Genomic DNA, 20,597 nt, shown 5'->3' with positions numbered 1-20,597 from the left:
TTCTTTTGAAGCCAAAATCCAGTTCTGTTCCAGGCATGATGCTTCCTGAGCAGTAGGCAGATATCTTCATTCTCCTTTACTGAATTCAGAGCAGTCTGTATTGTTTTAACATTGGCATAACTGAGCATGTCTTTTCTCAATTCATGCTTGAAGTAAATTTAAAACATTATAAACATCTGAATTAGAAACTTAGGAATCTACAGATATTGTCCCCTCAAGGAGGCAGACTATAATTGTCTACCCCTCAAATGTGGGCTGCACGTAGTGACTTCCTTTCAAAGAGTAAAGTATGAAAGGAAGGGAAAGAGTTACTGGATAGCCAGGAAACCTGACAAGCATCATGAGTGACAGGTCATATTATAGCCTGTCCCTTTGCTGTGATGAAATGAACATGATGTCAGATTGGTGCAAAAGTAATTGCAGTTTCAGACTGTGAATTTTCAGTCATTATAACTAGGCTCAAGCACATCTTTATTAATCAAAGTGGGAACCATTTCAATCAATACATTTTTGTCAATGAGAAATAAGTTTGTTTATTCCTGTAGTGCAAAAATCCATGCTTTGGGATTAGATGAACTCTTGGAAAGCATTTTCTGCCTCCTGCTGGTTGTAGAAGTGTTTTCCCTGCAAAAAGTTGTCGAGATGCTTGAAGAAGTGGTAGTCGGTTGGCGAGAGGTCAGGTGAATATGGCGGATGAGGCAACACTCTGAAGCCCAATTCGTTCAACTTTTGAAGCAAGCACTTGCTGTGTGATGCGCATTTGAGTGTTGTCGTGGAGAATTGGGCCCTTTCTGTTGACCAATGCCAGCTGCAGGCATTCTAGTTTTCATGCGTCTCATCAATTTGTGGAGCATACTTCTCAGATGTGATGGTTTCGCTGGGACTCAGAAAGCTGTAGTGGGTCAGACGGGCAGCAGACCACCACACAGCGACCATGACTTTGCAAGTCTGGCTTTACCTCTGTGGTCTTCCTCCTCCAAGCCCACAGCTTCAACCTAATCCTGAGAAAAACTTCAGAGAAGCCTGTACCGAGCAACACTGTACAAAATCCTTGACTGCTTACTCCTCAAAACTGACAAGGTCATCAGCAACAAGAAAAGTCTGAGACATTGTCATAGTTTCGAGGAGGCTAAGAAGACCTGGTGGCTAAAAATAACATGGACTCTTGGATGGGACTCTGGAGCAGAAAAGGAATATTAGGTGAAGACTAAGAAAATCCACATAAAATGTGAGCTTTAGTTAATAATAAGATACAGGAACTTGCCTGGTAGTCCAGAGGTCAAGGTTTTGAGTTTCCACAGCAAGGGTCATGGGTTTGGTCCCTGGTCTGGAAACTATGATCCTGCATGCCGCTTAACGTGGCCAAAAAAATAAAAAAATAATAACATAATAAGGTACAATATTGGTTCATTGCTTGCAAAAAATGTACCCATACTAGCATAATAAGGAAACTGGGTGCAGAATTGTGTGTGTGTATATATATATACACACACATTGTGCCAACTTTGAAGCTTTTCATAAATCTAAAGCTATTCTAAATTTTTAAAAAAGTTTATTTAAAGAAAAGAAAGTAGAGGAAGGAATTCTCATATGTTCCTGGTGAAAATGCAAAAATAGCATAGCCATTTTGTAAAACAGTCTGGCAGTTGCTTATAAACCAAAGATACACGCAACCCATGACTCAGCAATTCCACTACTTGATATTTACCTAAAGCCTATGCTGACACCAAAGCCAGTGTGGCAAATACTTCCAACAGCTTTACTCATAATTACCAACAACTGGAAACAATCCAGACATATCTCAATGATGGTTCAGTTAGACGTGGCAGGTCCATACAGTGAAATATTACTCAGCAATAAGAAAATGGAGTTCTGAGAATGTAGCGGAAGTGAATCTGAAATGCAGTGCCTTAAGGAAGACAAGTCAGACTGGAAAGGAGCCATGCTGTGGGAATTTACTTTTATGACGGTTTGGAAAAGGCAACACTGAAAGGACAGAGAATAGGTCTTGCCAGGAGCTGGAGACTTAGGGAGGTGATGGACCACAATGGATGGGGCAGTATTGAGGGGACGATGGTTCTGCTTTTGATTGTGGTCGTGGTTACACGTGATACATACGTATTTATCAAACTTCACAAAACTTCATGCTAATAAGGTGAATTTTATTATATGTTAATCATGCATTAATTTAAATAAATACAAACTCAGGGATGGTTGACCACTTCTCAAGGTTGCCGTCCCAGGATTTGCGTGAATAGGAGTCTCATATACTGCGTTTGCAGTGACTGCATTTCCTGCTGTTCAGCCTGCCAAAAGGACACTGCTGTGGTTTGATGCGGATGTCACCATGCTACTTCCTGTTTGGAGACTTGGAAGCGAAAGCCGTAGTTTAGGGACAAGGACCCAAGCATAGACAATGGCTGGGCTCCTGGCTTAACAGTGGTGAATTAGCTGAGCCCTTCCTGTCCACCCGCTTCTGATACAGTCATCACATGAACTTGACCGTACTTTTGGTGTGAGGCCTTGTGTGGCTTTTTGTTGGGGCTTCCCTGGTGGCTTGGATGGTAAAGAATCCACCTACAATGCAGCAGACTTGAGTTCAATCCCTGGGTGGGGAAGATCCCCTGGAAAAGGGAATGGCTGCCCACTCCCAGTATTCTTGCCTGGAAAATCCATGGACAGAGGAGCCTGGCAGGCTACATTCCATGGGGTTGCAAAGAGTCGGACATAACTGAGGGAGTAACACTTAGAGCTGACGGAGCGCTTTCCCAGGCGTTCAGCAGTGTGATCTGTGCATGACCTCTGCCACTTCATTGGGATGTGTTGTCATCTCCGTGTTAAAAAGAGGGAGACTCTGAGAGCTCTCGCTTACCTGTGTGTGCAGGTGCACTGGCTTGGCCCCTCCATGGGGTGGCTAATTAATATAAATACATGGTATAATAATTTGGCACAATAGATGTTACCGTTTATGCATTTTACAGATAAGGAATATAATTACTTTACAAATGAGGAAACAGAAGTTCTGGGAATTTCCCAAGGCCACTTGACTCATATCAGAGCCAAGAGTTGAGCTCAGAAGTTCAAGTTCCAAGTTCTTCTATGATCCCATGAGCTGGTTGTGTGACTTTTACTTGGAGTGTAGTTAACTGGATGGTGTTTTGCCGTGAATCGTCACATCTTTTCTGTGCCAGTGAGTGGAGATTCTAATTAGCATCCACCCAGGTGGTGCTAGTGGTGAAGAATCCACCTGTCTACTCAGGAGATGCAAGAGACGGGGGTTCAGTCCCTGGGTCAGGAAGATCCCCTGGAAGAGAGCATGGAAACCCACTCCAGTGTTGGTGCCTGAAGAATCCCATGGACAGAGGAGCCTGGCAGGCTATAGTCCATGGGATCACAAAGAGTCGGACATGACTTTAGTGACTTAGCTTGCATAGAGGCTGGTCTGAACGCACCTCATCCCTGGCCTTAAGAAGGTGGAGAACACTTGGCAGGAACCTTGGCCAAAACCCTCTCTGCCCCCTGGCCCTGCCCTTGGGTTTGCTAGTCATCCTCTATGATTATACTTATTTCAGAGCCTTTTTCACCTGGGGCTGTGTTTCCTACTTCTCTGCTTGCACTTCCTTTTCTCCCATTTCTTCCAAAACTGTCCATCTTGTCCCTGAGGACCATTCTGAGCCCAGTCTCATCCTCACTGACTGCTTCCTTGCCCCTTCCCCTGATTTCATGGACCACACACAGGTCTTTCTATCTCTCCTTGCCCTGCTCCCCACTCGGGGAGCCCCACTGGGGAGGAACTGGAGACACAGAACCTGTAACTGGAGCTTCCCCTTCCCTGCTCATCGCTGGCATTTCTGAGCACACCTGGCTTGCTGATTCTCAAGGCAGAACCTCTCATCCCCAGGCCAGAAGGCAGGAAAAGAGTCAGAGAATCATCCAGACCATAATCATAATGAGAGAGGCCTCCAGATGAGCCCCACATAATCCTAGACTTCTTTTCATAATCCCTACAGAGTTATCATCTACCCACCCCTCTTCAGTTTTCTAATCAGAATCTTAAAGTAAGATACCATTGTGCTCAATCGTGTCCTACTCTTTGTGACCCCATGGACTTTAGCCCACCAGGCTCCTCTGTCTGTGGGATTCTCCAGGCAAGAATACTGGAGTGCATTGCCATTTTTTTCTCCAGGGTATCTTCCTGAACCAGGGACTGAACCTGAGTCTCTTGCTTCTCCTGCACTGACAGGCCGATTCTTTACCATCAGAGCCACCTAGGAAACCAAGATACCACTAGTGTGAGGGAAATTAAGAATGAATACTGGGGACTTCCCTGGTGGTCCAGTGGTTAAACATTCAGCTTGCAATGCAAGGGATGCAGGTTTTATCCTTGGTCAGGGAACTAAGATCCCACCTGCAAAACAGCTAAGCATGTGTGCCCACAATTACTGAGACTGTGTGCCACAACTAGAGAGCCATGTGCTACCACGAAAAATCCTACATGACATAGCAAAGATCCTGTGGGCTGCAACTAAGACCCGATGCAGCCAAATAAATAAATAAATATTAAAAAGAACACAAATAAAAAAGAATGAATACTGAAGGCAGAGAGAAAGAAATACTAGTCCCTTTTGATGTCTGGCCTCATTTAGAGGACTTGCTTCAGTCCTAATAGAAATAGGTTTTTATAGTTCCACCTGTACAGGATGGTCATGACCTGCAGTGACCTTGTTCTCACTGTGTGATGGAATGTCTGCTGGGCTCAGAGTCTGGAGACCTGATCCTATCAGAGCCAATGAGAAACAGAGCATCCCTTGTTGACATCGTTGGTACGTGAGAGCATTGGTCACTGAATTACTCCAGCCTTAAAGCTCTTTTTTTTAAAAAAAAAAATTGGGATATAATTGCTTTACACTGTTATGTTATTTTCTCCTGTAGACTGAAGTGAATCAGCTATAAGATACCGTAGAGAGGGGCATGGCTGCCCACTCCAATGTTTCTTGCCTGGAGAATTCCATGGACAGAGCAGCCTGGTGGGCTATAGTCCATGGAGTCTCGAAGAGTTGGGCACAACTGAGTGACTAACACTTCACTTATACATTTATCCCCTCCCTCTTGGACCTCCCTCCCACCCCTCTAGATCATTACAGACCACCGAGCTGTTAATGCTTATTTCCAGTCCGTTGTAGTCACCTCAGCCCTGTGCTCAGCTCCAGACATGCCTTGAGAAAGATACACCGTTCCTTTCCTCAAATCCCACCCAGACTCACTTCCAGGATAACCCACATTCCTGAACTGGCATGGGATTCCTGAAGCTCTTTTTGTGTATGGATATCACTTCCATCCCATTAAGCAGGGAGCCCCCTGAGGACAGTGACTGTGTCCACTGTCCTCTGTCTCCACACTGTATATGGCCGCAAAGTCTGCACACAGTGGGCTCACAGAGGCTTTTAGAAAGAAAATTTTCAGACCAAGAAGGCCCTTCGCTTAAAGTGGTGACGGTGGTTTAATCGCTCAGTCGTGTCTGACTCTTTGAGACTGTAGCCCGCTAGGCTCCTCTGTGGGATTCTCCAGGCAAGAATACTGGAGCGGGTTGTCATTTCCTCCTCTAGGGGATCTTCCTGATGCAGGGATCGAATCCTAGTCTCCTGCATTGCAGGCAGATTCTTTACCACTGAGCCACTGGGGAAGCCTACAGTACAAGCTTTCAAAGCCTAGATGGCACTGTTGCTAGAGTCAGATCAGGTGTGTTCTGAAATCTGGAGAGGAGGGAGAGAGAAGCAGAAGGGGGCCTGGAACGCTGGCTTGCTGAGTTAGACAGGCTGCAGAAATGCAGGGGCCCTACCTCGCTAGCATGGAGGGCTTTGCCGTTTCCACTGCATCTTTCCCAGCATGGCTTTAGCTGGCCTTCGAGGCAACCTTGTAGTCGGTGGGGCACTATATCCATTCTAATTGTAAAAAATGGCAGCTCAAAGAAATCCAGTTGTTGTCCAGTCGCTCAGTCGTGTCCGACTCTTCACGACCCCATGGACTGCAGCACACCAGGCTTCCATCATCATCTCCTAGGATTTGCTCAAACTCATGTCCGTCAAGTCGACGATGCCATCCAACCATCTCATCCTCTGTTGCCCCCTTCTCCTCCTGCCCTCAATCTTTCCCAGCATCAGGGTCTTTTCCAATGAGTCAACTCTTCCCATCAGGTGGCCAAAGTATTGGAGCTTCAGCTTCAGCATCAGTCCTTCCAAAGAATATTCAGGGTTGACTTCCTTTAGGATTGACTTCTCTAATCTCCTTGCAGTCCAAGGGGCCCTTGAAGAGTCTTCTCCAACACCACAGTTCAAAAGCATCAAATCCAGTGCCCAGGCTAAAATTATGTGGCAGTTAATTGGCAGAGGTTTTTACCCCTCGTGCCTGGTGGGCTTCACCCTACCAGGTGAGGGATCTAATGGAGCAGGGAAGGTGGATGTGGTCAAGGATATGGAGGTCCCAAGAGAGCAGGGGGTGAACTGGATGGAGTCTGGTTCTCAGCCAGACTGATATAAAGGCATCAGCTGAGCCTGCACCTTGAGTTGTCTGCCTTTGTGACCAGGGGAGAACAGTTGTTTTGGAGGGAACAAATAACACATAAAGGTTCTTTGAAGAACAAAAATTGTGGGTGATTTGCACACTCGGGATCTAAGGTCAGTGGTGATGTCTGATATAAATGATGATCTCTTCTAGGATGCTGCCCTGTGGTCATTTGTCTCCCGCTTTACCACGTTCGTGTGTGTCTCATTAAAATAAAGCAAATAAAACCATCTTGTGCATGAGCCAGGATGGAGGTCATGACTGTGCCCATTTAGCAGATGAAGAAATAGAAACGTTGAGGCACAGCAAAGATCGCACAGCAGACAGAGCGGTTGAACTGAAACTTTAGCCCAGTGTGAGGCTGAAATCAAATATTGTCCTCTTTTCACCACAGATTTTCCAAAATCTAGAAATCACAGAATTAGGAGAGCTGTTGTTGATGTGGAGGGTAAGGCATCAGAGACCAAAAACGTCTCTACGTAGAGTGATGAATGATATACACATTTACGGAAAACTGAGGGACATTTTATATCTGTTACTTACAGCATCTGCCGGTCACTGTTCTCTTGTTTCTCCCCAGGACGATGAAGATAAGCTGACCTGGAAAGATCGTTTCCCAGGTTACCTGATGAACTTCGCCTCCATCTTGTTCATGGTAATTTCCTGGTGGGGAAGACCTGGTTCAGCCATGTGCATGGGGATGCTGCTGTGTGAATGCTGGGGGTGTTAGTCTGTGACGCTGTGGGGATGATGAGGGGCTAGTGAAGATGAAGCCATGGTCCTCTCAGAGGGACAGGAGACAGGGGTTCGATTGCTGGTCCAGGAAGGTCCCACATGCTGGGACCCCTGTGCACCACAACTGTTGCGCCTGTGGTGCACAGAGCCCAGGAAGTGTGACCCTGAGCCTACATGCTGCAAGTACTGAAGCCTTTGTGTCTAGAGTCCCTGCCCCACAGCAAGAGAAGCCGCTGCAATGAGAAGGCCACACGGTGCAACGCAGAGTAGCCCCTGCTCGCCCCGACTAGAGAAAAGCCTGCACAGCAACGAAGACCCAGCACAGGCAAAAATAAATAGATCAATAAAATTATTAAAAAGTATTCCAAGTTGGATAATAAATTACAGAGCCCCCTACCAATTTGTTTTTTTAAATCCTTATTTTATGCTAACTTTTCCCCATTTTTTTTTTCATTTAAAAAAAAATCCAGTCTCTAGAAGGGGCTTGGCATTACCCTAGAACAAAGTGTGGAGTTTGAAATAAAGGGGTCAGGATGATGTTTGTAAAAGAGTGGCTTGTATTGTTACAGAATTAGCCCAGGGCACCTTTGGCAATGAACTTGAGTATCCAGGATCATTTCCTCCTTCACCCGTAGTGACTAAACCTTGGCAGAAGATGCCAAGACCATGACCACGAGGAGGCTTTTAGTGATGCCAGTCTGTCATCTGTTGGGGGTATTTTTCATGGAGTGACGGGAGCCAAGAAAAGTCCAGTGCAGCGTTCATCTTCCTCACCCATGGAAGAGGCCCGGCTGGACAAAGATGAAGTTTCTCTTTCTTCTCCAACCCAGAGTATTGAGCTAATGTTCCTTTCCTTTTTGAATGTATCCTCTTTTTGTGTCCTTTTTCTATGGGAGGATTATCAGAGGCAATTGCCTCCCTTTAGAGAACGGTGCATAAGCTTTCCTCCCACACCCAAGATAACCATTGACTCATGTTTGTATATCAGAGACCAGTTCAGTTCAGTTCAGTTCAGTCGCTCAGTCATGTCCGACTCTTTGCGACCCCATGAATCGCAGCACGCCAGGCCTCCCTGTCCATCACCATCTCCCGGAGTCCATTCAGACTCATGTCCATCGAGTCCGTGATGCCATCCAGCCATCTCATCCTCTGTCGTCCCTTTCTCCTCCTGCCCCCAGTCCCTCCCAGCATTAGAGTCTTTTCCAATGAGTCAACTCTTCTCATGAGGTGGCCAGAGTACTGGAGTTTCAGCTTCAGCACCATTCCTTCCAAAGAAATCTCAGGGTTGATCTCCTTCAGAATGGACTGGTTGGATCTCCTTGCAGTCCAAGGGACTCTCAAGAGTCTTCTCCAACACCAGTCATCAGAAACCTTCCTCCATCACTTGGATTATCACAGTGGCCTCCTAACTCAGCTCCCTGCTGTTGCTCTGGCCCCAGCCTGCTGATCTTTTCCAAATCTAGGTCACATAACATTACTCCTGTGCTCAAAACTCTTTAAAGGTGTCACATCTTGAGGCCAAAATCTTTGGTCTGTGTTCACAGATGCTGAACAGAAATATGGAGCCCGTTCAGTTCAGTCACTCAGTTGTGTCCGACTCCTTGTGACCTCGTGGACCGCAGCACGCCAGGCTTCCCTGTTCTTCACCATCTCCTGGAGCTTGCGCAAACTCATGTCCATTGAGTTGGTGATGCCACCCAACCCTCTCATCCTCTGTCATCCCCTTCTCCTCCTGCCTTCAATCTTTCCCAGCATCAGGGTCTTTTCTAGTGCATCAGTTCTTCACATCAGGTGGCCAAAGTATTGGAACTTCAGCTTCAGCATCTGTCCTTCCAAGAAGGAAGAAAGTGGCTTTATTTCTTTGTCAGGCAAAAAGGGAGCACAAGAGTCTTGCTCCTCGAGAACTGTGCCCCCTTCACTGGGGTGTAGGGAGAGGTCTTATAGCCAGGACTGTGGTCAGGGGTATGTGGTAAGGATCAAGGTTGTGACCGTTTTGCATTCTTCTTTCTTCTGCAGAGTTTCAAAACAGCCACAACACTGGGTCTGGTTGGATCCGAGGGTGGTGATGCTGACAGTTTGGGGCGTGTGCAGGGTCTCAGTGCGCCTGCTCAGGCACTCAGTCATGTCTACTCTGTGTGACCCCGTGGACTGTAGCCCGCCAGGCTCCTCTGTCCATGGGATTTCCCAGGCGAGAATACTGGAGTGGGTAGCCAGTCCCTTTTCCAAGGGAGCATCCTTATCGTATGGGTGCCATGGTCTTCTCAACTTCCATTCAGAATGCAAGTCCCAGAGGGTAGGGACCAGATTAGCTGTCCCTTCTGTATCTCTCATCGTGTGAAATGAGGACTCTGGGCTCCATAGCGTGGCTTCCACTGCAATTTGGCTGTATCCAGATGTAAGATTATGGAATTCAAACACTACGAGCCACAGGAATGTACTGTGCAACTTGGGGAACACAGCCAATATTTTGTAATAACTGTAAATGGAAAGTAACGTTTAAACATTGTATTAAAGAGGCTCCCCTGGTGGTCCAGTGGTTAGGACTCTGAGCGTCCACTGCAGGGAGTACAAGTTTGATCCCTGGTGAGGGAACTGGCCAAAAAAAATGTATTAAAAAAGGCCCACCAAGAGACCCAGAGGCCATGATAGGTGACCACGTGCAGGAGGGGGAAACTGCCAGAGCTGTGGGTCAGCAAATCTTTACCAAATAGATTCCACGCAGGAGGCACCTCTCTGTAGTTGCAAAAGGCACAGAGAGAAGTACATGATCAATCTCCACTTGTGGTCCAGTTGGGGGACCTGATCACAAACATGAAATACACCTCACACGGTGCAGTAGGTGGTCAGAAAACACTTGTTGAATTTAATAAACAAAGTCAATAACACAGCCAAAGTGATGAGAAGAGTGATGGATTTGGTGCCAAAAGTCTTGGGTTGATCTTGGAACCATAGAGCAGAGTTCAGATCCTGGATGGAACTAAATTGCATCTACCAAAGGTGTAGCATCTGCGGTTAATATAAGGAATCATGCTAAAGTAGGTGTGGCTGAAATAATGAAGTCAGGAGGGCACACATGGATTAGCTGGTTTTTTAATACTGATATTTTATGAATATGTAATACCATTCATCCAATTAATTCAGTTATTATAAGCATTAGCATAAAGTTCAGTAATATCTCACCTTAATCAAGTGATATCTAGTGAGAGGCATGTTCTTCAAAATGACCATGGGAAATATGGGTAGAATCAGTGGGTAGATAAAGTCACCATTTGTTGGCCTTTGTCTCGTTTGATAGAATATTGCTGAAACATTAGTCTGTAATTTTTAATTATTCATTATGCTATGCTTAAAGCAATTAATGTGAGAGCTATTTTGTTTTCTTGATAATTAGATGTAGTGATTAGAACATGTTTCATATTACACTGGAGTTTTTTTTAACTTTTTATTTCATATTGGAGTATTGTTGTATTTCCTCTTCTTTGGGATGGTTTTGGTCACTGTGTCCTGTGAAGTGTTATGAACCTCCATCCATGGTTCCTCAGGACCTCTGTCTGTCAGATCTGATCTCTTGAATCTATTTATCACCTCCACTGTATGATAATCAGGGATTTGATTTAGCACATATGTGTATGGTCTAGTGGTTTTCCCTACTTTCTTCAATTTAATTTTGCAGTGGGAGCTCGTCATCTGAGCCACAATCAGCTCCAGGTCTTGTGTTTACTGACTGTATAGAGCTTCTCCATCTTTGGTTGCAAAGAACATAATCAATGTGATTTCGGTATTGATCACCTGGTGATGTCTATGTGTAGGGTCATCTCTTGGTTTGTTGGAAAAGGGTGTTTGCTATGATCAGGGTGTTCTCTTGACAAAACTCTGTTAGCCTTTGCCTCGCTTCACTTTGTACTTCAAGGCCAACCTTGCTTGTTATTCTGGGTATCTCTTGACTTCCTACTTTTGCATTCCAATCTTCTATGGTGAAAATCACATCTTTTTTTTTGGTATTGGTTCTAGAAGATCTTGAAGGTCTTCATAGAATCATTCAGCTTCTTTGAAGTGGTTGGGGCATAGACTTGGGTTACTGTGATGTTAAATAGTTTGCCTTGGAAATGAACAGAGATCCTTCTGCTGTTTCCAAGTGCTGCATTTTGTACTCTTTTTGTTGACTGTGAGTATAGCTGATGAACAATGTGCTAGTTTCGGGTGGACAGCAGAGGGACTCAGCCATACGTGGACATGTATCCATTCTCCCTCTATGGATCAACTGTTGATGATGATGATGGCTTTGCCATGTATCTCGCGGACCTCGGACCAGTCCCATTGCTGCTTCTTGGTCCTCGTTTTCCTTGTCTGTGAGATCAAAGGCTGGATGTGGATGATCCCTAAAGGCTGAAATTCCTTAGTTTCTACCATGATCTAGGAGCTGGGTTTGTAGTACGTGCCTTGTGAGCTTGAGCAAATCACTTCCTACACCTGTCTCCTCACCTGCAAATTGATCCTGGCATGGGGTCGGTGCTCTCCAAGCTCTTCCCGCTTGAAAATCACGAATCTCGAGGCGTTTGTGGGAGACACTGAAGGAGAGGTTCAGAAGAATGGGATGGAAAATCAAGACCAGGGAAGTTGGGGTGGCAGAGCACAGCATCTGGGGGCTGAAGAGGGGCATGAAGGTGGAACCAAGAAGGAGGGAGGGTGGGGAGAAAGGGTGCCCTGAGTGAGTGGAGCAGGGCCTCTAGAAGAAGAGGAGTCTCAAGAAGTGAGGATTCTGAGCCGGTAGGTCTAGACTCGTGCTTGTGACTCGCCTTTTCTCAAGCTCACAGGCCAGACAGCGGGGTCTAAACCACACTTTGGGTGACCAGGAAGCATGGTCTGTCCTCAGCTTGGTGACAGGGAGGCCTCTTAAAGAAGGAGGTAGAAGCTGGTCTCCTCCCCACCCCTAGGACCCCAAAGCAGGAGATGTTTTTGCCATGGCTGTTTTCCCCCATCCTCCCTGTACACCTAGCCCTAGGTGCACACGTGCATGCACACATACACACTCTTCGATGCCCTGGCCTCTCCACTTTTCTGCATCAATGCTTCCATCACTGGCCTTCACTGCAAAAGCAATTTTGAGGGAAAAGAATCTCACAGCACGTTTTCCAGGCCCTTGCTGTCTGGCGGTGACGATCCCAGAGGAGAGGGAGGTGGGATGTCTCTGTTGTTGGTGGGCGGTGATGTCATGCCCAGGTTTCGCCACGTCCAGGGTCCTCATCCCTCCCCGGTCCTGGGGGCTGAGACTCTGCCGCCCTGCCCCCACCCCATCAGAGGAGGGGCCTCCCAACGAGTGTTTTTCTCATCTAACCTCTCCTCCACCCTCACACACACACACACACACAGCCTCCTCCCCAGGGCCGCTGCCATCCTGCCTTCCTTACAGAGGGGCCCCCTTTTCTCACCATCGTCCACAGACACATGTTTGTAAAGCACACGAGGATGTGCAGTACACCGCTGAGGCTGTCACCAGCGCCCCCGGTGGCCCAGGACTTCTGCACATGGCCACATCTGCAACCCATTCCGCAACACAGCCCACCCAGGTGTCATTCACGGGCTGCAGGGGCCAGAGGCTCCACCCCCTCCTCCCCCCTCTCCACCCCATCCCCCTTCCTCCCCGCCTTTCTAGGGAGGGGACACCGCAGTCCAGGGCAGTGTGTTTTCTCACAGGAACCTTTCACCTGGCTCTTTCTCTCCCCACGTTTTCCATTTCATTCTCCCCAGCCAGCATCCACCCCTCCTTCCCCACCCAGAGGGGATGTGACTTGAACCGCCTCCTTTTGCAGAAAGAATTCAAGAAAGAAGACTCCACTGGATGGAAAGGAATTAGAGCCTTGACCTCAGCAGGTCGCACACCTAGCCAATCCCCTCCACCTTCTGCCCCTCACATCCTTGTGCTTCATGGAAACGGCCCCTCCTTGACTGTGATGGGAGGGGAGAGGGACTCTCGTTATTCTTAGGTTCTGCAAAAAGGAAATGGGGCTGGCCCTCCAGGTCAAGTGGCTGGTAAACTTTCCTTCTAAACACAGTGTCCAGAGATCTCTGTGCTCGTTGTTGTCTGTTGCTGTTCAGTTGCTAAGTCTGAACTCTTTGCAACCCCATGGACCACAGCTCTCCAGGCTTCCCTGTCCTTCACCATCTCCCAGAGTTTGCTCAAATTCATATCCATGGAGTTGATGATGCCGTCCAACCATCTCATCCTCTGTTGCCCGCTTCTCCTGCTGCCCTCAGTCTTTCCCAGCATCAGGATCTTTTCCAATGAGTCAGCTCTTCCCATCAGGTGATCAAAGTATTGGAGCTTCAGCATCAGTCCTTCCAATGAATATTCAGGGTTGATTTCCTTTAGGATTGACTACTTTGGCCTCCTTGCTGGCCAAGGGACTCCCAACAGCCCCCATTTAAATGGCCTGGTAGAGTGATGCTTTGCTCACCCTGAGGACCAAGAGTATAAAATTCTCATCCTGGATTTCTTTCCCTTTTTTCTCCTTCAAGCCACCTTCCTGTACCCACCCCCTAAAACTCTGCCTCTAACCCTTGTCAGCTCAGACACCTTCAATGGCTCCTTGTTGCCTTTCAGTAAAGATGTACTTTATTTTATTTTTGATTTTTAAACTGACTTGTGAATTCTTAGAATATTATTTATTCATGTTTCACATATTACTTGGCTGTGCTGGGTTTTCTTGAGGTGCACAGGATCTCCGTAGCATCACGTGGACCCTTTGTTGTTGTGCGTGGACTGTCTAGTTGCATCTCCTGGTCTTCACAGCCCCAGTGGCTCCCCGGTGGCTCAGTGGTAAAGAATCCGCCTGCCAATGCAGAAGACGTGGGTTCAGTCCCTGGGTCGGGAAGATCCCCTGGAGAAGGAAATGGCAACCTGCTCCAGTATTCTTGCCTGTGAAATTTTATAGACAGAGGAGCCTGGCGGGCTACAGTCCGTGGGGTGGAAAAGAGTCGGACACAACTGAGTGACTGAAATAAACAAAGTGCGTCTTAGTAGTTGCAGCACTCAGGCTTGGTTGCCCCTTGCCATGTGGCATCTTAGTTTGCTGGGATCAAACTGGAGTCCCCTGCATTTCAAGGCAGGTTCTTAACCAATGGATCACCAGGGAAGACCCTAAAGATGCATTTTAAATCCCCTTCTTCCACAAACTCTTCCCTAGCTCCTTTGTACTGTCAGTCGTGTTCACAAATACACTGCTCATTTGATACAACTCCATCACTAATTATTATTTAGTATTTACTGTGGTTGAACTTACCCCATAATAGAGTGCAAGCTTCCCAATGAAAGGAATCACACCTGTGTCCTACACCATGCATTCAGGGTTTGTCTTTTCTTTTTTTACATTTTTATAGATTAGCTTTTATTTATAAGACTTCTCAATGATAAAGAAACTTCCTGCCAAATAGGAGATGTGGGTTTGACCCCTGGGTCAGGAAGATGCCCTGGAAAAGGAAATAACAACCCACTCTAGTATTGAAGAAGTGAAGTGAAAGTCTCTCCGTCGTGTCTTGATTCTTTGTGACCCCATGGATATACAGTCCATGGAATTCTCCAGGCCAGAATACTGGAGTGGGTAGCCTTTCCCTTCTCCAGTGGATCTTCCCAACCCAGGAATCGAATCAGAGTCTCCTGCATTGCAGGCGGGTTCTTTACCAACTGAGCTATCAGGGAATCTCTGCTCTGGTATGGACAGAGGAGCCTGGTGTGCTGCAGTCCATGGGGTCACAAGGAGTTGGACGTGACTTAGAGACTAAACAACAAACAAATTTTACAATTTCTTGTAATTGAGAAAATTTTAAATTCTATGATGCTTTACAATTTCCAGTCACACACATGATTTAATAGAATTGCATAATAACTCTTTTCCCCACCCCTGTATTGCCCCGCCCCCCACTGGTAACCTTACTCTGCATGTGTGTTATAGGCCATTTGGAATCGAATAGCAGGGAGAGACATTCTCTCCTGGAAAATGCCCCCTGTGCAGGAATTTGCATGAGTGTCTGCAGTGCCTTGTTGTCCCCCAGGTTAGAACTACCCGATGTGGCACAGAATCTAGCCGTCGGTGGGCAGCGGCTGTCCACTGACCTGTGACTCTCCCTGTTTTCCCTAACAGATCGCCTTGACCTTCTCCATTGTCTTTGGGGTCATCATCTATCGCATCACTACTGCAGCTGCTCTTTCTCTCAACAAGGCCACACGTTCCAATGTCCGGGTGACGGTGACAGCCACGGCGGTCATCATCAACCTGGTGGTCATTCTCATCCTGGACGAGATCTACGGTGCCGTGGCCAAGTGGCTCACCAAAATTGGTAGGGAGTCGCCACCTCCCACGCTCCCCTGGGACCCCCTAGGGTGTGGTCAGTCCAGTGTGTGCAGGGTTTCTGGTGGCAGTGACCCAACATAAAACAGAGGAAGTCCAGAGCCCTTGAAGTGGAGAAATGAGAAGGTGCAGGGTGTGTCCTTGGAGGGTCTCTGCCCAGGCAGGAATCCTTCCTGGAATATTCTCCATCAGTAGTCCCCCGGCCCAAGTTGTGTCCTCTGTATCCCCCAAGAGCAGTCCTGGGGTCTGTTCTTTCTGCTTCCCTGGTGGCTCAGTGGTAAACAACCCATCTGCCAGTGCAGGAGATGTGGGTTCCATCCCTGTGTCGCGAAGCTCCCCTGGAGAAGGAAATGGCAGCCCACTCCAGTATTCTTGCCTAGGATAATCCCATGGACAGAGGAGCCTGGCAGGTTACAGTCCATGGGGTCACAAAGAGTTGGACACAACTTAGCCACTGAGCATGCTATTCTTTTTAGCCTAACCTAGAAGCAAAAGGGCTTCAACACTTCCTGCTTAAAAAAAAAAAAAAAAGCAGAGTTCTCATTCTCCTTATTTTCCCAGCAACATTTAAAAAGTTGGGAAAGTCTCTTGATACTTGAGCCCAGGAGGGTCTTATCTGCCCCCATATTGTCAGAGGCCCCCACAAATCCATGCATTCCCCAGGCTCTGAGCAGACTTCAAAGGGGTGTATCAGGCTTCCCAAGCTCCCAGCCAGTGAGAAAAATGCAGTGGCCTCAGCGTTCAGAAGTGTCATTCGAGCCACAAGCTGCTGTTGATTGAGCACCACTCTCCGGCACTTGTGCTTCTTGGATGGGACGGGGCGGGGAGGGGGCTGCAGGGAGCTGAGACCCTCTCCTCACTGTCTTTATCCTGGGTGGCCTGGAGGCATCTCTTTCCCTCCCTGAGTCCAGGGACCAGCGGTCTCAGCCTCTCAGTAACCTCAGGGGAGCGGAATTCGTGAAGGGATGTTTTTAATGTGCTATCAAGTTGGAAGTGGACACTTGACTGGATAACCCCCTCTTCAAGGGAGCCTTTCCTGGGGGCGCAGAGAGTTTCAGAAAGGTTTCACTGATGGCAGTGACTCTTTCAGCACCTTCTCTGGCATGGCCTGTTCTCCTGGTGGGCAATGAATTGGTTTCTGTGTGGGATGTAGGCAATTTACCTTCTGGCTGTTCTGCTGTCTTTGGGCATGTATGTGTTTACACAGAAGTGTTACATGGGTTCCTTCATATGTTTCTTAAGAAAAGTAGGCAGAGAATTCCACATTAGTGTATTTGCTGGTGATTCCATGGAAGTGCTTAGGATGAGCCTTCCACGTGTCGGGGGACTCAGGGGAGGCTTCACGTGGGAGCATCCAGTTGGAAAGCTTGGAGATCAGCGTACATGGACATTAGACAGGCATGTGTGGGGGAAGGAGGAGAGGAAGGTCCCCGGCAAAGGAAACAGGATAAGAAATCCGGCAAGGAAGGGGAGATTTGACAGGAAGTAGCGCATGGGCTGGGCTTGTACGATGGGTAGAGTTGGGGGACTTAAATGTGAGAGAGTTGAAGGGGCAAAGCTCAGCAGATGGAAGAGAACAGGAGGTGTGTCCAGGATGCTAAGAGGAGCCCACGTGGTGGTGCTCCAGGTCCTGGCATGTCCAAGGCAGAGCATGGTGTCCCACCAGGCCCAGAGAGTTGGCTGAGCCCAGATATTTTGGTGGAGGACTTTGGATGTTAAGTTGAGAACTCTACTGATGATGGAAAAGTATTTGCTGAAGTTCAAGGCAGCAGGGGGGCAGGGGGGCGGGTTGCCAGGTAGTGTGGTGGTAAAGAACCTGCCTGCCAATGTGGGAGACTTTGGGTTGGATCCCTGGAGTGGGAAGATCCCTTGGAGTAAGAGATGGCAACGCGCTCCAGTATTCTTGCCTGGAATATTACATGGGCAGAGGAGCCTGGTAGGCTACAGTCCATGGGGTTGCAAAGAGTTAGACACAATTGAGCATACACCCAAGGGGCATCTTGTAAAAAGTACCATCTTCCTGGCCTGATTACTGAACCTGCTGAGAAATAAGGCAAAGGCAGACGTAGACAAAAGCCAAGTTTCACCTTTAAAGCTGAAAAAGGCTACACGGGAGAAAGCAGCTTCGCAGGAGAACTAAACAGGCTTCCTATTCCAGGTTCCAGAGTGACGTCCCCTGGCAGGCAGCAGTGGGCGGGGAGAAGGAAGGAGTGAGCAGAGAGACAAGGCAGGCACTTAGCTAATCACACTCCCCTCAAGCGGGGAAACGCTAGGAGTGCCCCTTTGTATGCTCCACTCATGGGAAACCTGTCCCGTCCCCTCTGCCATCATCCCCGTCTTTCACAGTATAGACCAGCGCCAGTGTGCCAAGTCGCTTCAGTCATGTCGACTCTTTGCGACCCAATGGACTGTAGCCCACCGGGCTCCTCTGTCCATGGGATTCTCCAGGCAAGAATACTGGAGTGGGTTGCCATTTTCTTCTCCAGGGGATCTTCCCCACCCAGGGATTGAACCCACATCTCTTACGTCTCCTGCATTGGCAGGTGGGTTCTTTACCACTAGCGCCACCTGGGAAGCCTGTATTAGACCTGATGAGGCATTGCCGTAGAATCTCAGTTGCACACTACAAGGGTGTGTATTGGTTCTCACTCATGCAGCATGGCAGGGCAGGGTCTCTGCTTTATACAGTCACTGGGGACCCAGACCAGCGGAGGCCACGTGGGCATCTGTTAGGGACAGAGAGTGCTGGAAGGTCATGTGGAGGCTGTCACAGTGGTGGACAGTTCATCACCTCTGCCCACAACATGCTGGCTAGAAGTGGCCTGATCCAGAAGAGGCTGGAAACGTGTGGAAGCTCGTGGACATTCCATGATCAAGAAAGGTCTCTGCCACTCACTCGAGCCAGGCCACATAGCCCTGGAGAACTGCCCTCCACCTGACATCTCAGTTCTCTCCTCCCCAGCCTGCTCCCTGGTAGATCTTAGCCCATGCTTGTCGGTGCATTTATGGGTGAAATATATCTCTCTTTTCACTCATGCATTCAGATTTTTTTTTTTCAAGGAGTACCATCAGGCAAGGCATTCTGTAGGCCACAGGAGAGGCTAAAGCAAGCTTTTATGCATTCGTGGTTTCAACCCTGCCTGCTGACCAAAGGATTTGAGGAAATGTGAAAATGAACCAGGGATTTCCCTGGTGACCCAGTGGCTACGACTCCACACTCCCAGTGCAGGGGGCCTGGGTTGGATCCCTGGTCAGGGAACTAGATCCCCCCATGCTGCACCTAAGATCCTGCATGCCACAGCTGAAGGTCCCATGTGTCCCACCTAAGGCCTCGTGCAGCCAACTTAAAAAGAGAGAGAGAGGGATGAACCAGGAAAATGCAGACTTGCCATGATGCAGGAATGACTGGAAGATGTGACAGAGAGATCCAAAGACAAGAGTTGTTCTTATTGGCAGAGTTCACACACTAACGAGACACTCACACACAGCAGGGTGACCGGCTGACCTGCCGGCAGAGGTGTGGTTTCAGAGCCCCCAGGCCTGCAAGGAACATGAAACTGAGGATAAGGCACCTGATGGAATGAGGGTCCTGCCAAGCTCAGAGGCTCCCTCTGCCTTCTCACACTGGGTTTAATGCCCATCTGGCATCCCGCCCCTGGTCTCCTGGTGCATGAGGAGGTGGTGACCATGTGCGTTGCTCACCAGGTGCAAACAGCTGGGGTAAACAACCCCAAGAGTTCTTGAGTGTTTCTTGCAAAGCTGGGCGATGGAAGACCCATTCCCTGGGAGGCCCCTGGACAGGCCCCGGTCTAGGCCTAGCTGAGGTCCATCTTGCCACAAATATTTATGACAAAAGACAGAATTTGTTAACTGCCTTGAGTGTGATGGATGGGTTCCACAGTGATAGATAAAGACAGAGATTGTCTACCTGGTAACCAGGAAAACAGCAGTCGTGGGCTCGGGCGCAAGACACACCATCATCTGGAGGCGACAAGGTCCTGGTGGTTCAAGGACTGAGCAGAAGCCTGCGACTGGGGGGCGGGGTTGCTAGGGAAACAGAGATGCTTTGAGACCTTGTCGGCCAAGGCACACTGTGCTAAGTGTGTGGCCTGGTTCAGCAAGCATCAGTCCCTGACGTTTGTGAGTCTCAGTGAACAGGCGGGGCAAGGACTGTCTTAGTCCCCAGTGATGTGTTCTTTCCTGGAGGGGTCACAGGGTGTCACAGGGACAGGATCCAGTTCCTGGAGGAGGGAGGAAGTAAGAATGGGGCAGGACCAGGAGCGGGCTTGGCATCTTGGGAGGCCATGGTCTGAGGCAAGACCCTGGGGTCACCAGGAAGATCAGCTCAAGGACAGCTTCTGTCTCAGTCTGTTCTGGCTGCTATAACAAAATACCATGGACTGGATGGTTGACAAACAACAGAAACTCATGCTTCAGGGTTCTGGAGTCCAGGACAAGGGCACCAGTGTAGACAGCTCCTGGTGAAGGGCCTCTTCCGGGCTGCTGATGGCTACCTCCTTGCTGTGTCCTCACGTGGTGGAAGGGGCTGGGAGTGCCGCAGGGTCTTTTATAAGGGCGCTCATCCCATTGCTTGGTGGCTCAGCGGTAAAGAATCTGCCTGCAATGCAGGAGACAAGGGTTCGATCCCTGGGTTAGGAAGATCCCCTGGAGGAGGGTATGGCAATCCAACCCAGTATCCTTGCCTGGAGAATCCAATGGACAGAGGAGCTTGGTGGGCTACAGTCTATGGAGTCTCAAAGAGGTGGACATGACTGAGCAATTAACGCTTCCAGTTTTACAATCCCATTCCTGAGGGCTCCATCCTCATGACCTAAGCACCTCCCAGGGTCCCCACCCCCTCATACCATCACCTCTGGGGGGTTAGGATTTCAACTTGGGAATTTAGGGGAACACACACATTCAGACCATGGCAGCTTCCTCCGTGGGTCAGGGCAT

The 20,597-nt window shown here is 48.4% G+C and overlaps 1 protein-coding gene across 1 annotated transcript in view; it reads left to right on the top strand.

Annotated features, from left to right (window-relative positions):
* The window catches only part of ANO2 (anoctamin 2), a 337,093-nt gene that overhangs the window by 252,477 nt on the left and 64,019 nt on the right, over positions 1 to 20,597 (top strand). Inside the window, exons 15-16 of the mRNA XM_040234945.1 lie at positions 7,142 to 7,216; positions 15,435 to 15,630. Coding sequence (XP_040090879.1) covers positions 7,142 to 7,216; positions 15,435 to 15,630 — 271 coding nt within the window. The remainder of the gene's footprint in view (positions 1 to 7,141; positions 7,217 to 15,434; positions 15,631 to 20,597) is intronic.

Source organism: Oryx dammah, unplaced genomic scaffold, assembly GCF_014754425.2.
Source record: "Oryx dammah isolate SB20612 unplaced genomic scaffold, SCBI_Odam_1.1 HiC_scaffold_29, whole genome shotgun sequence".
Classification (NCBI taxonomy): Eukaryota; Metazoa; Chordata; class Mammalia; order Artiodactyla; family Bovidae; genus Oryx; species Oryx dammah.
This window is presented reverse-complemented; position numbering and strand designations above follow the sequence as displayed.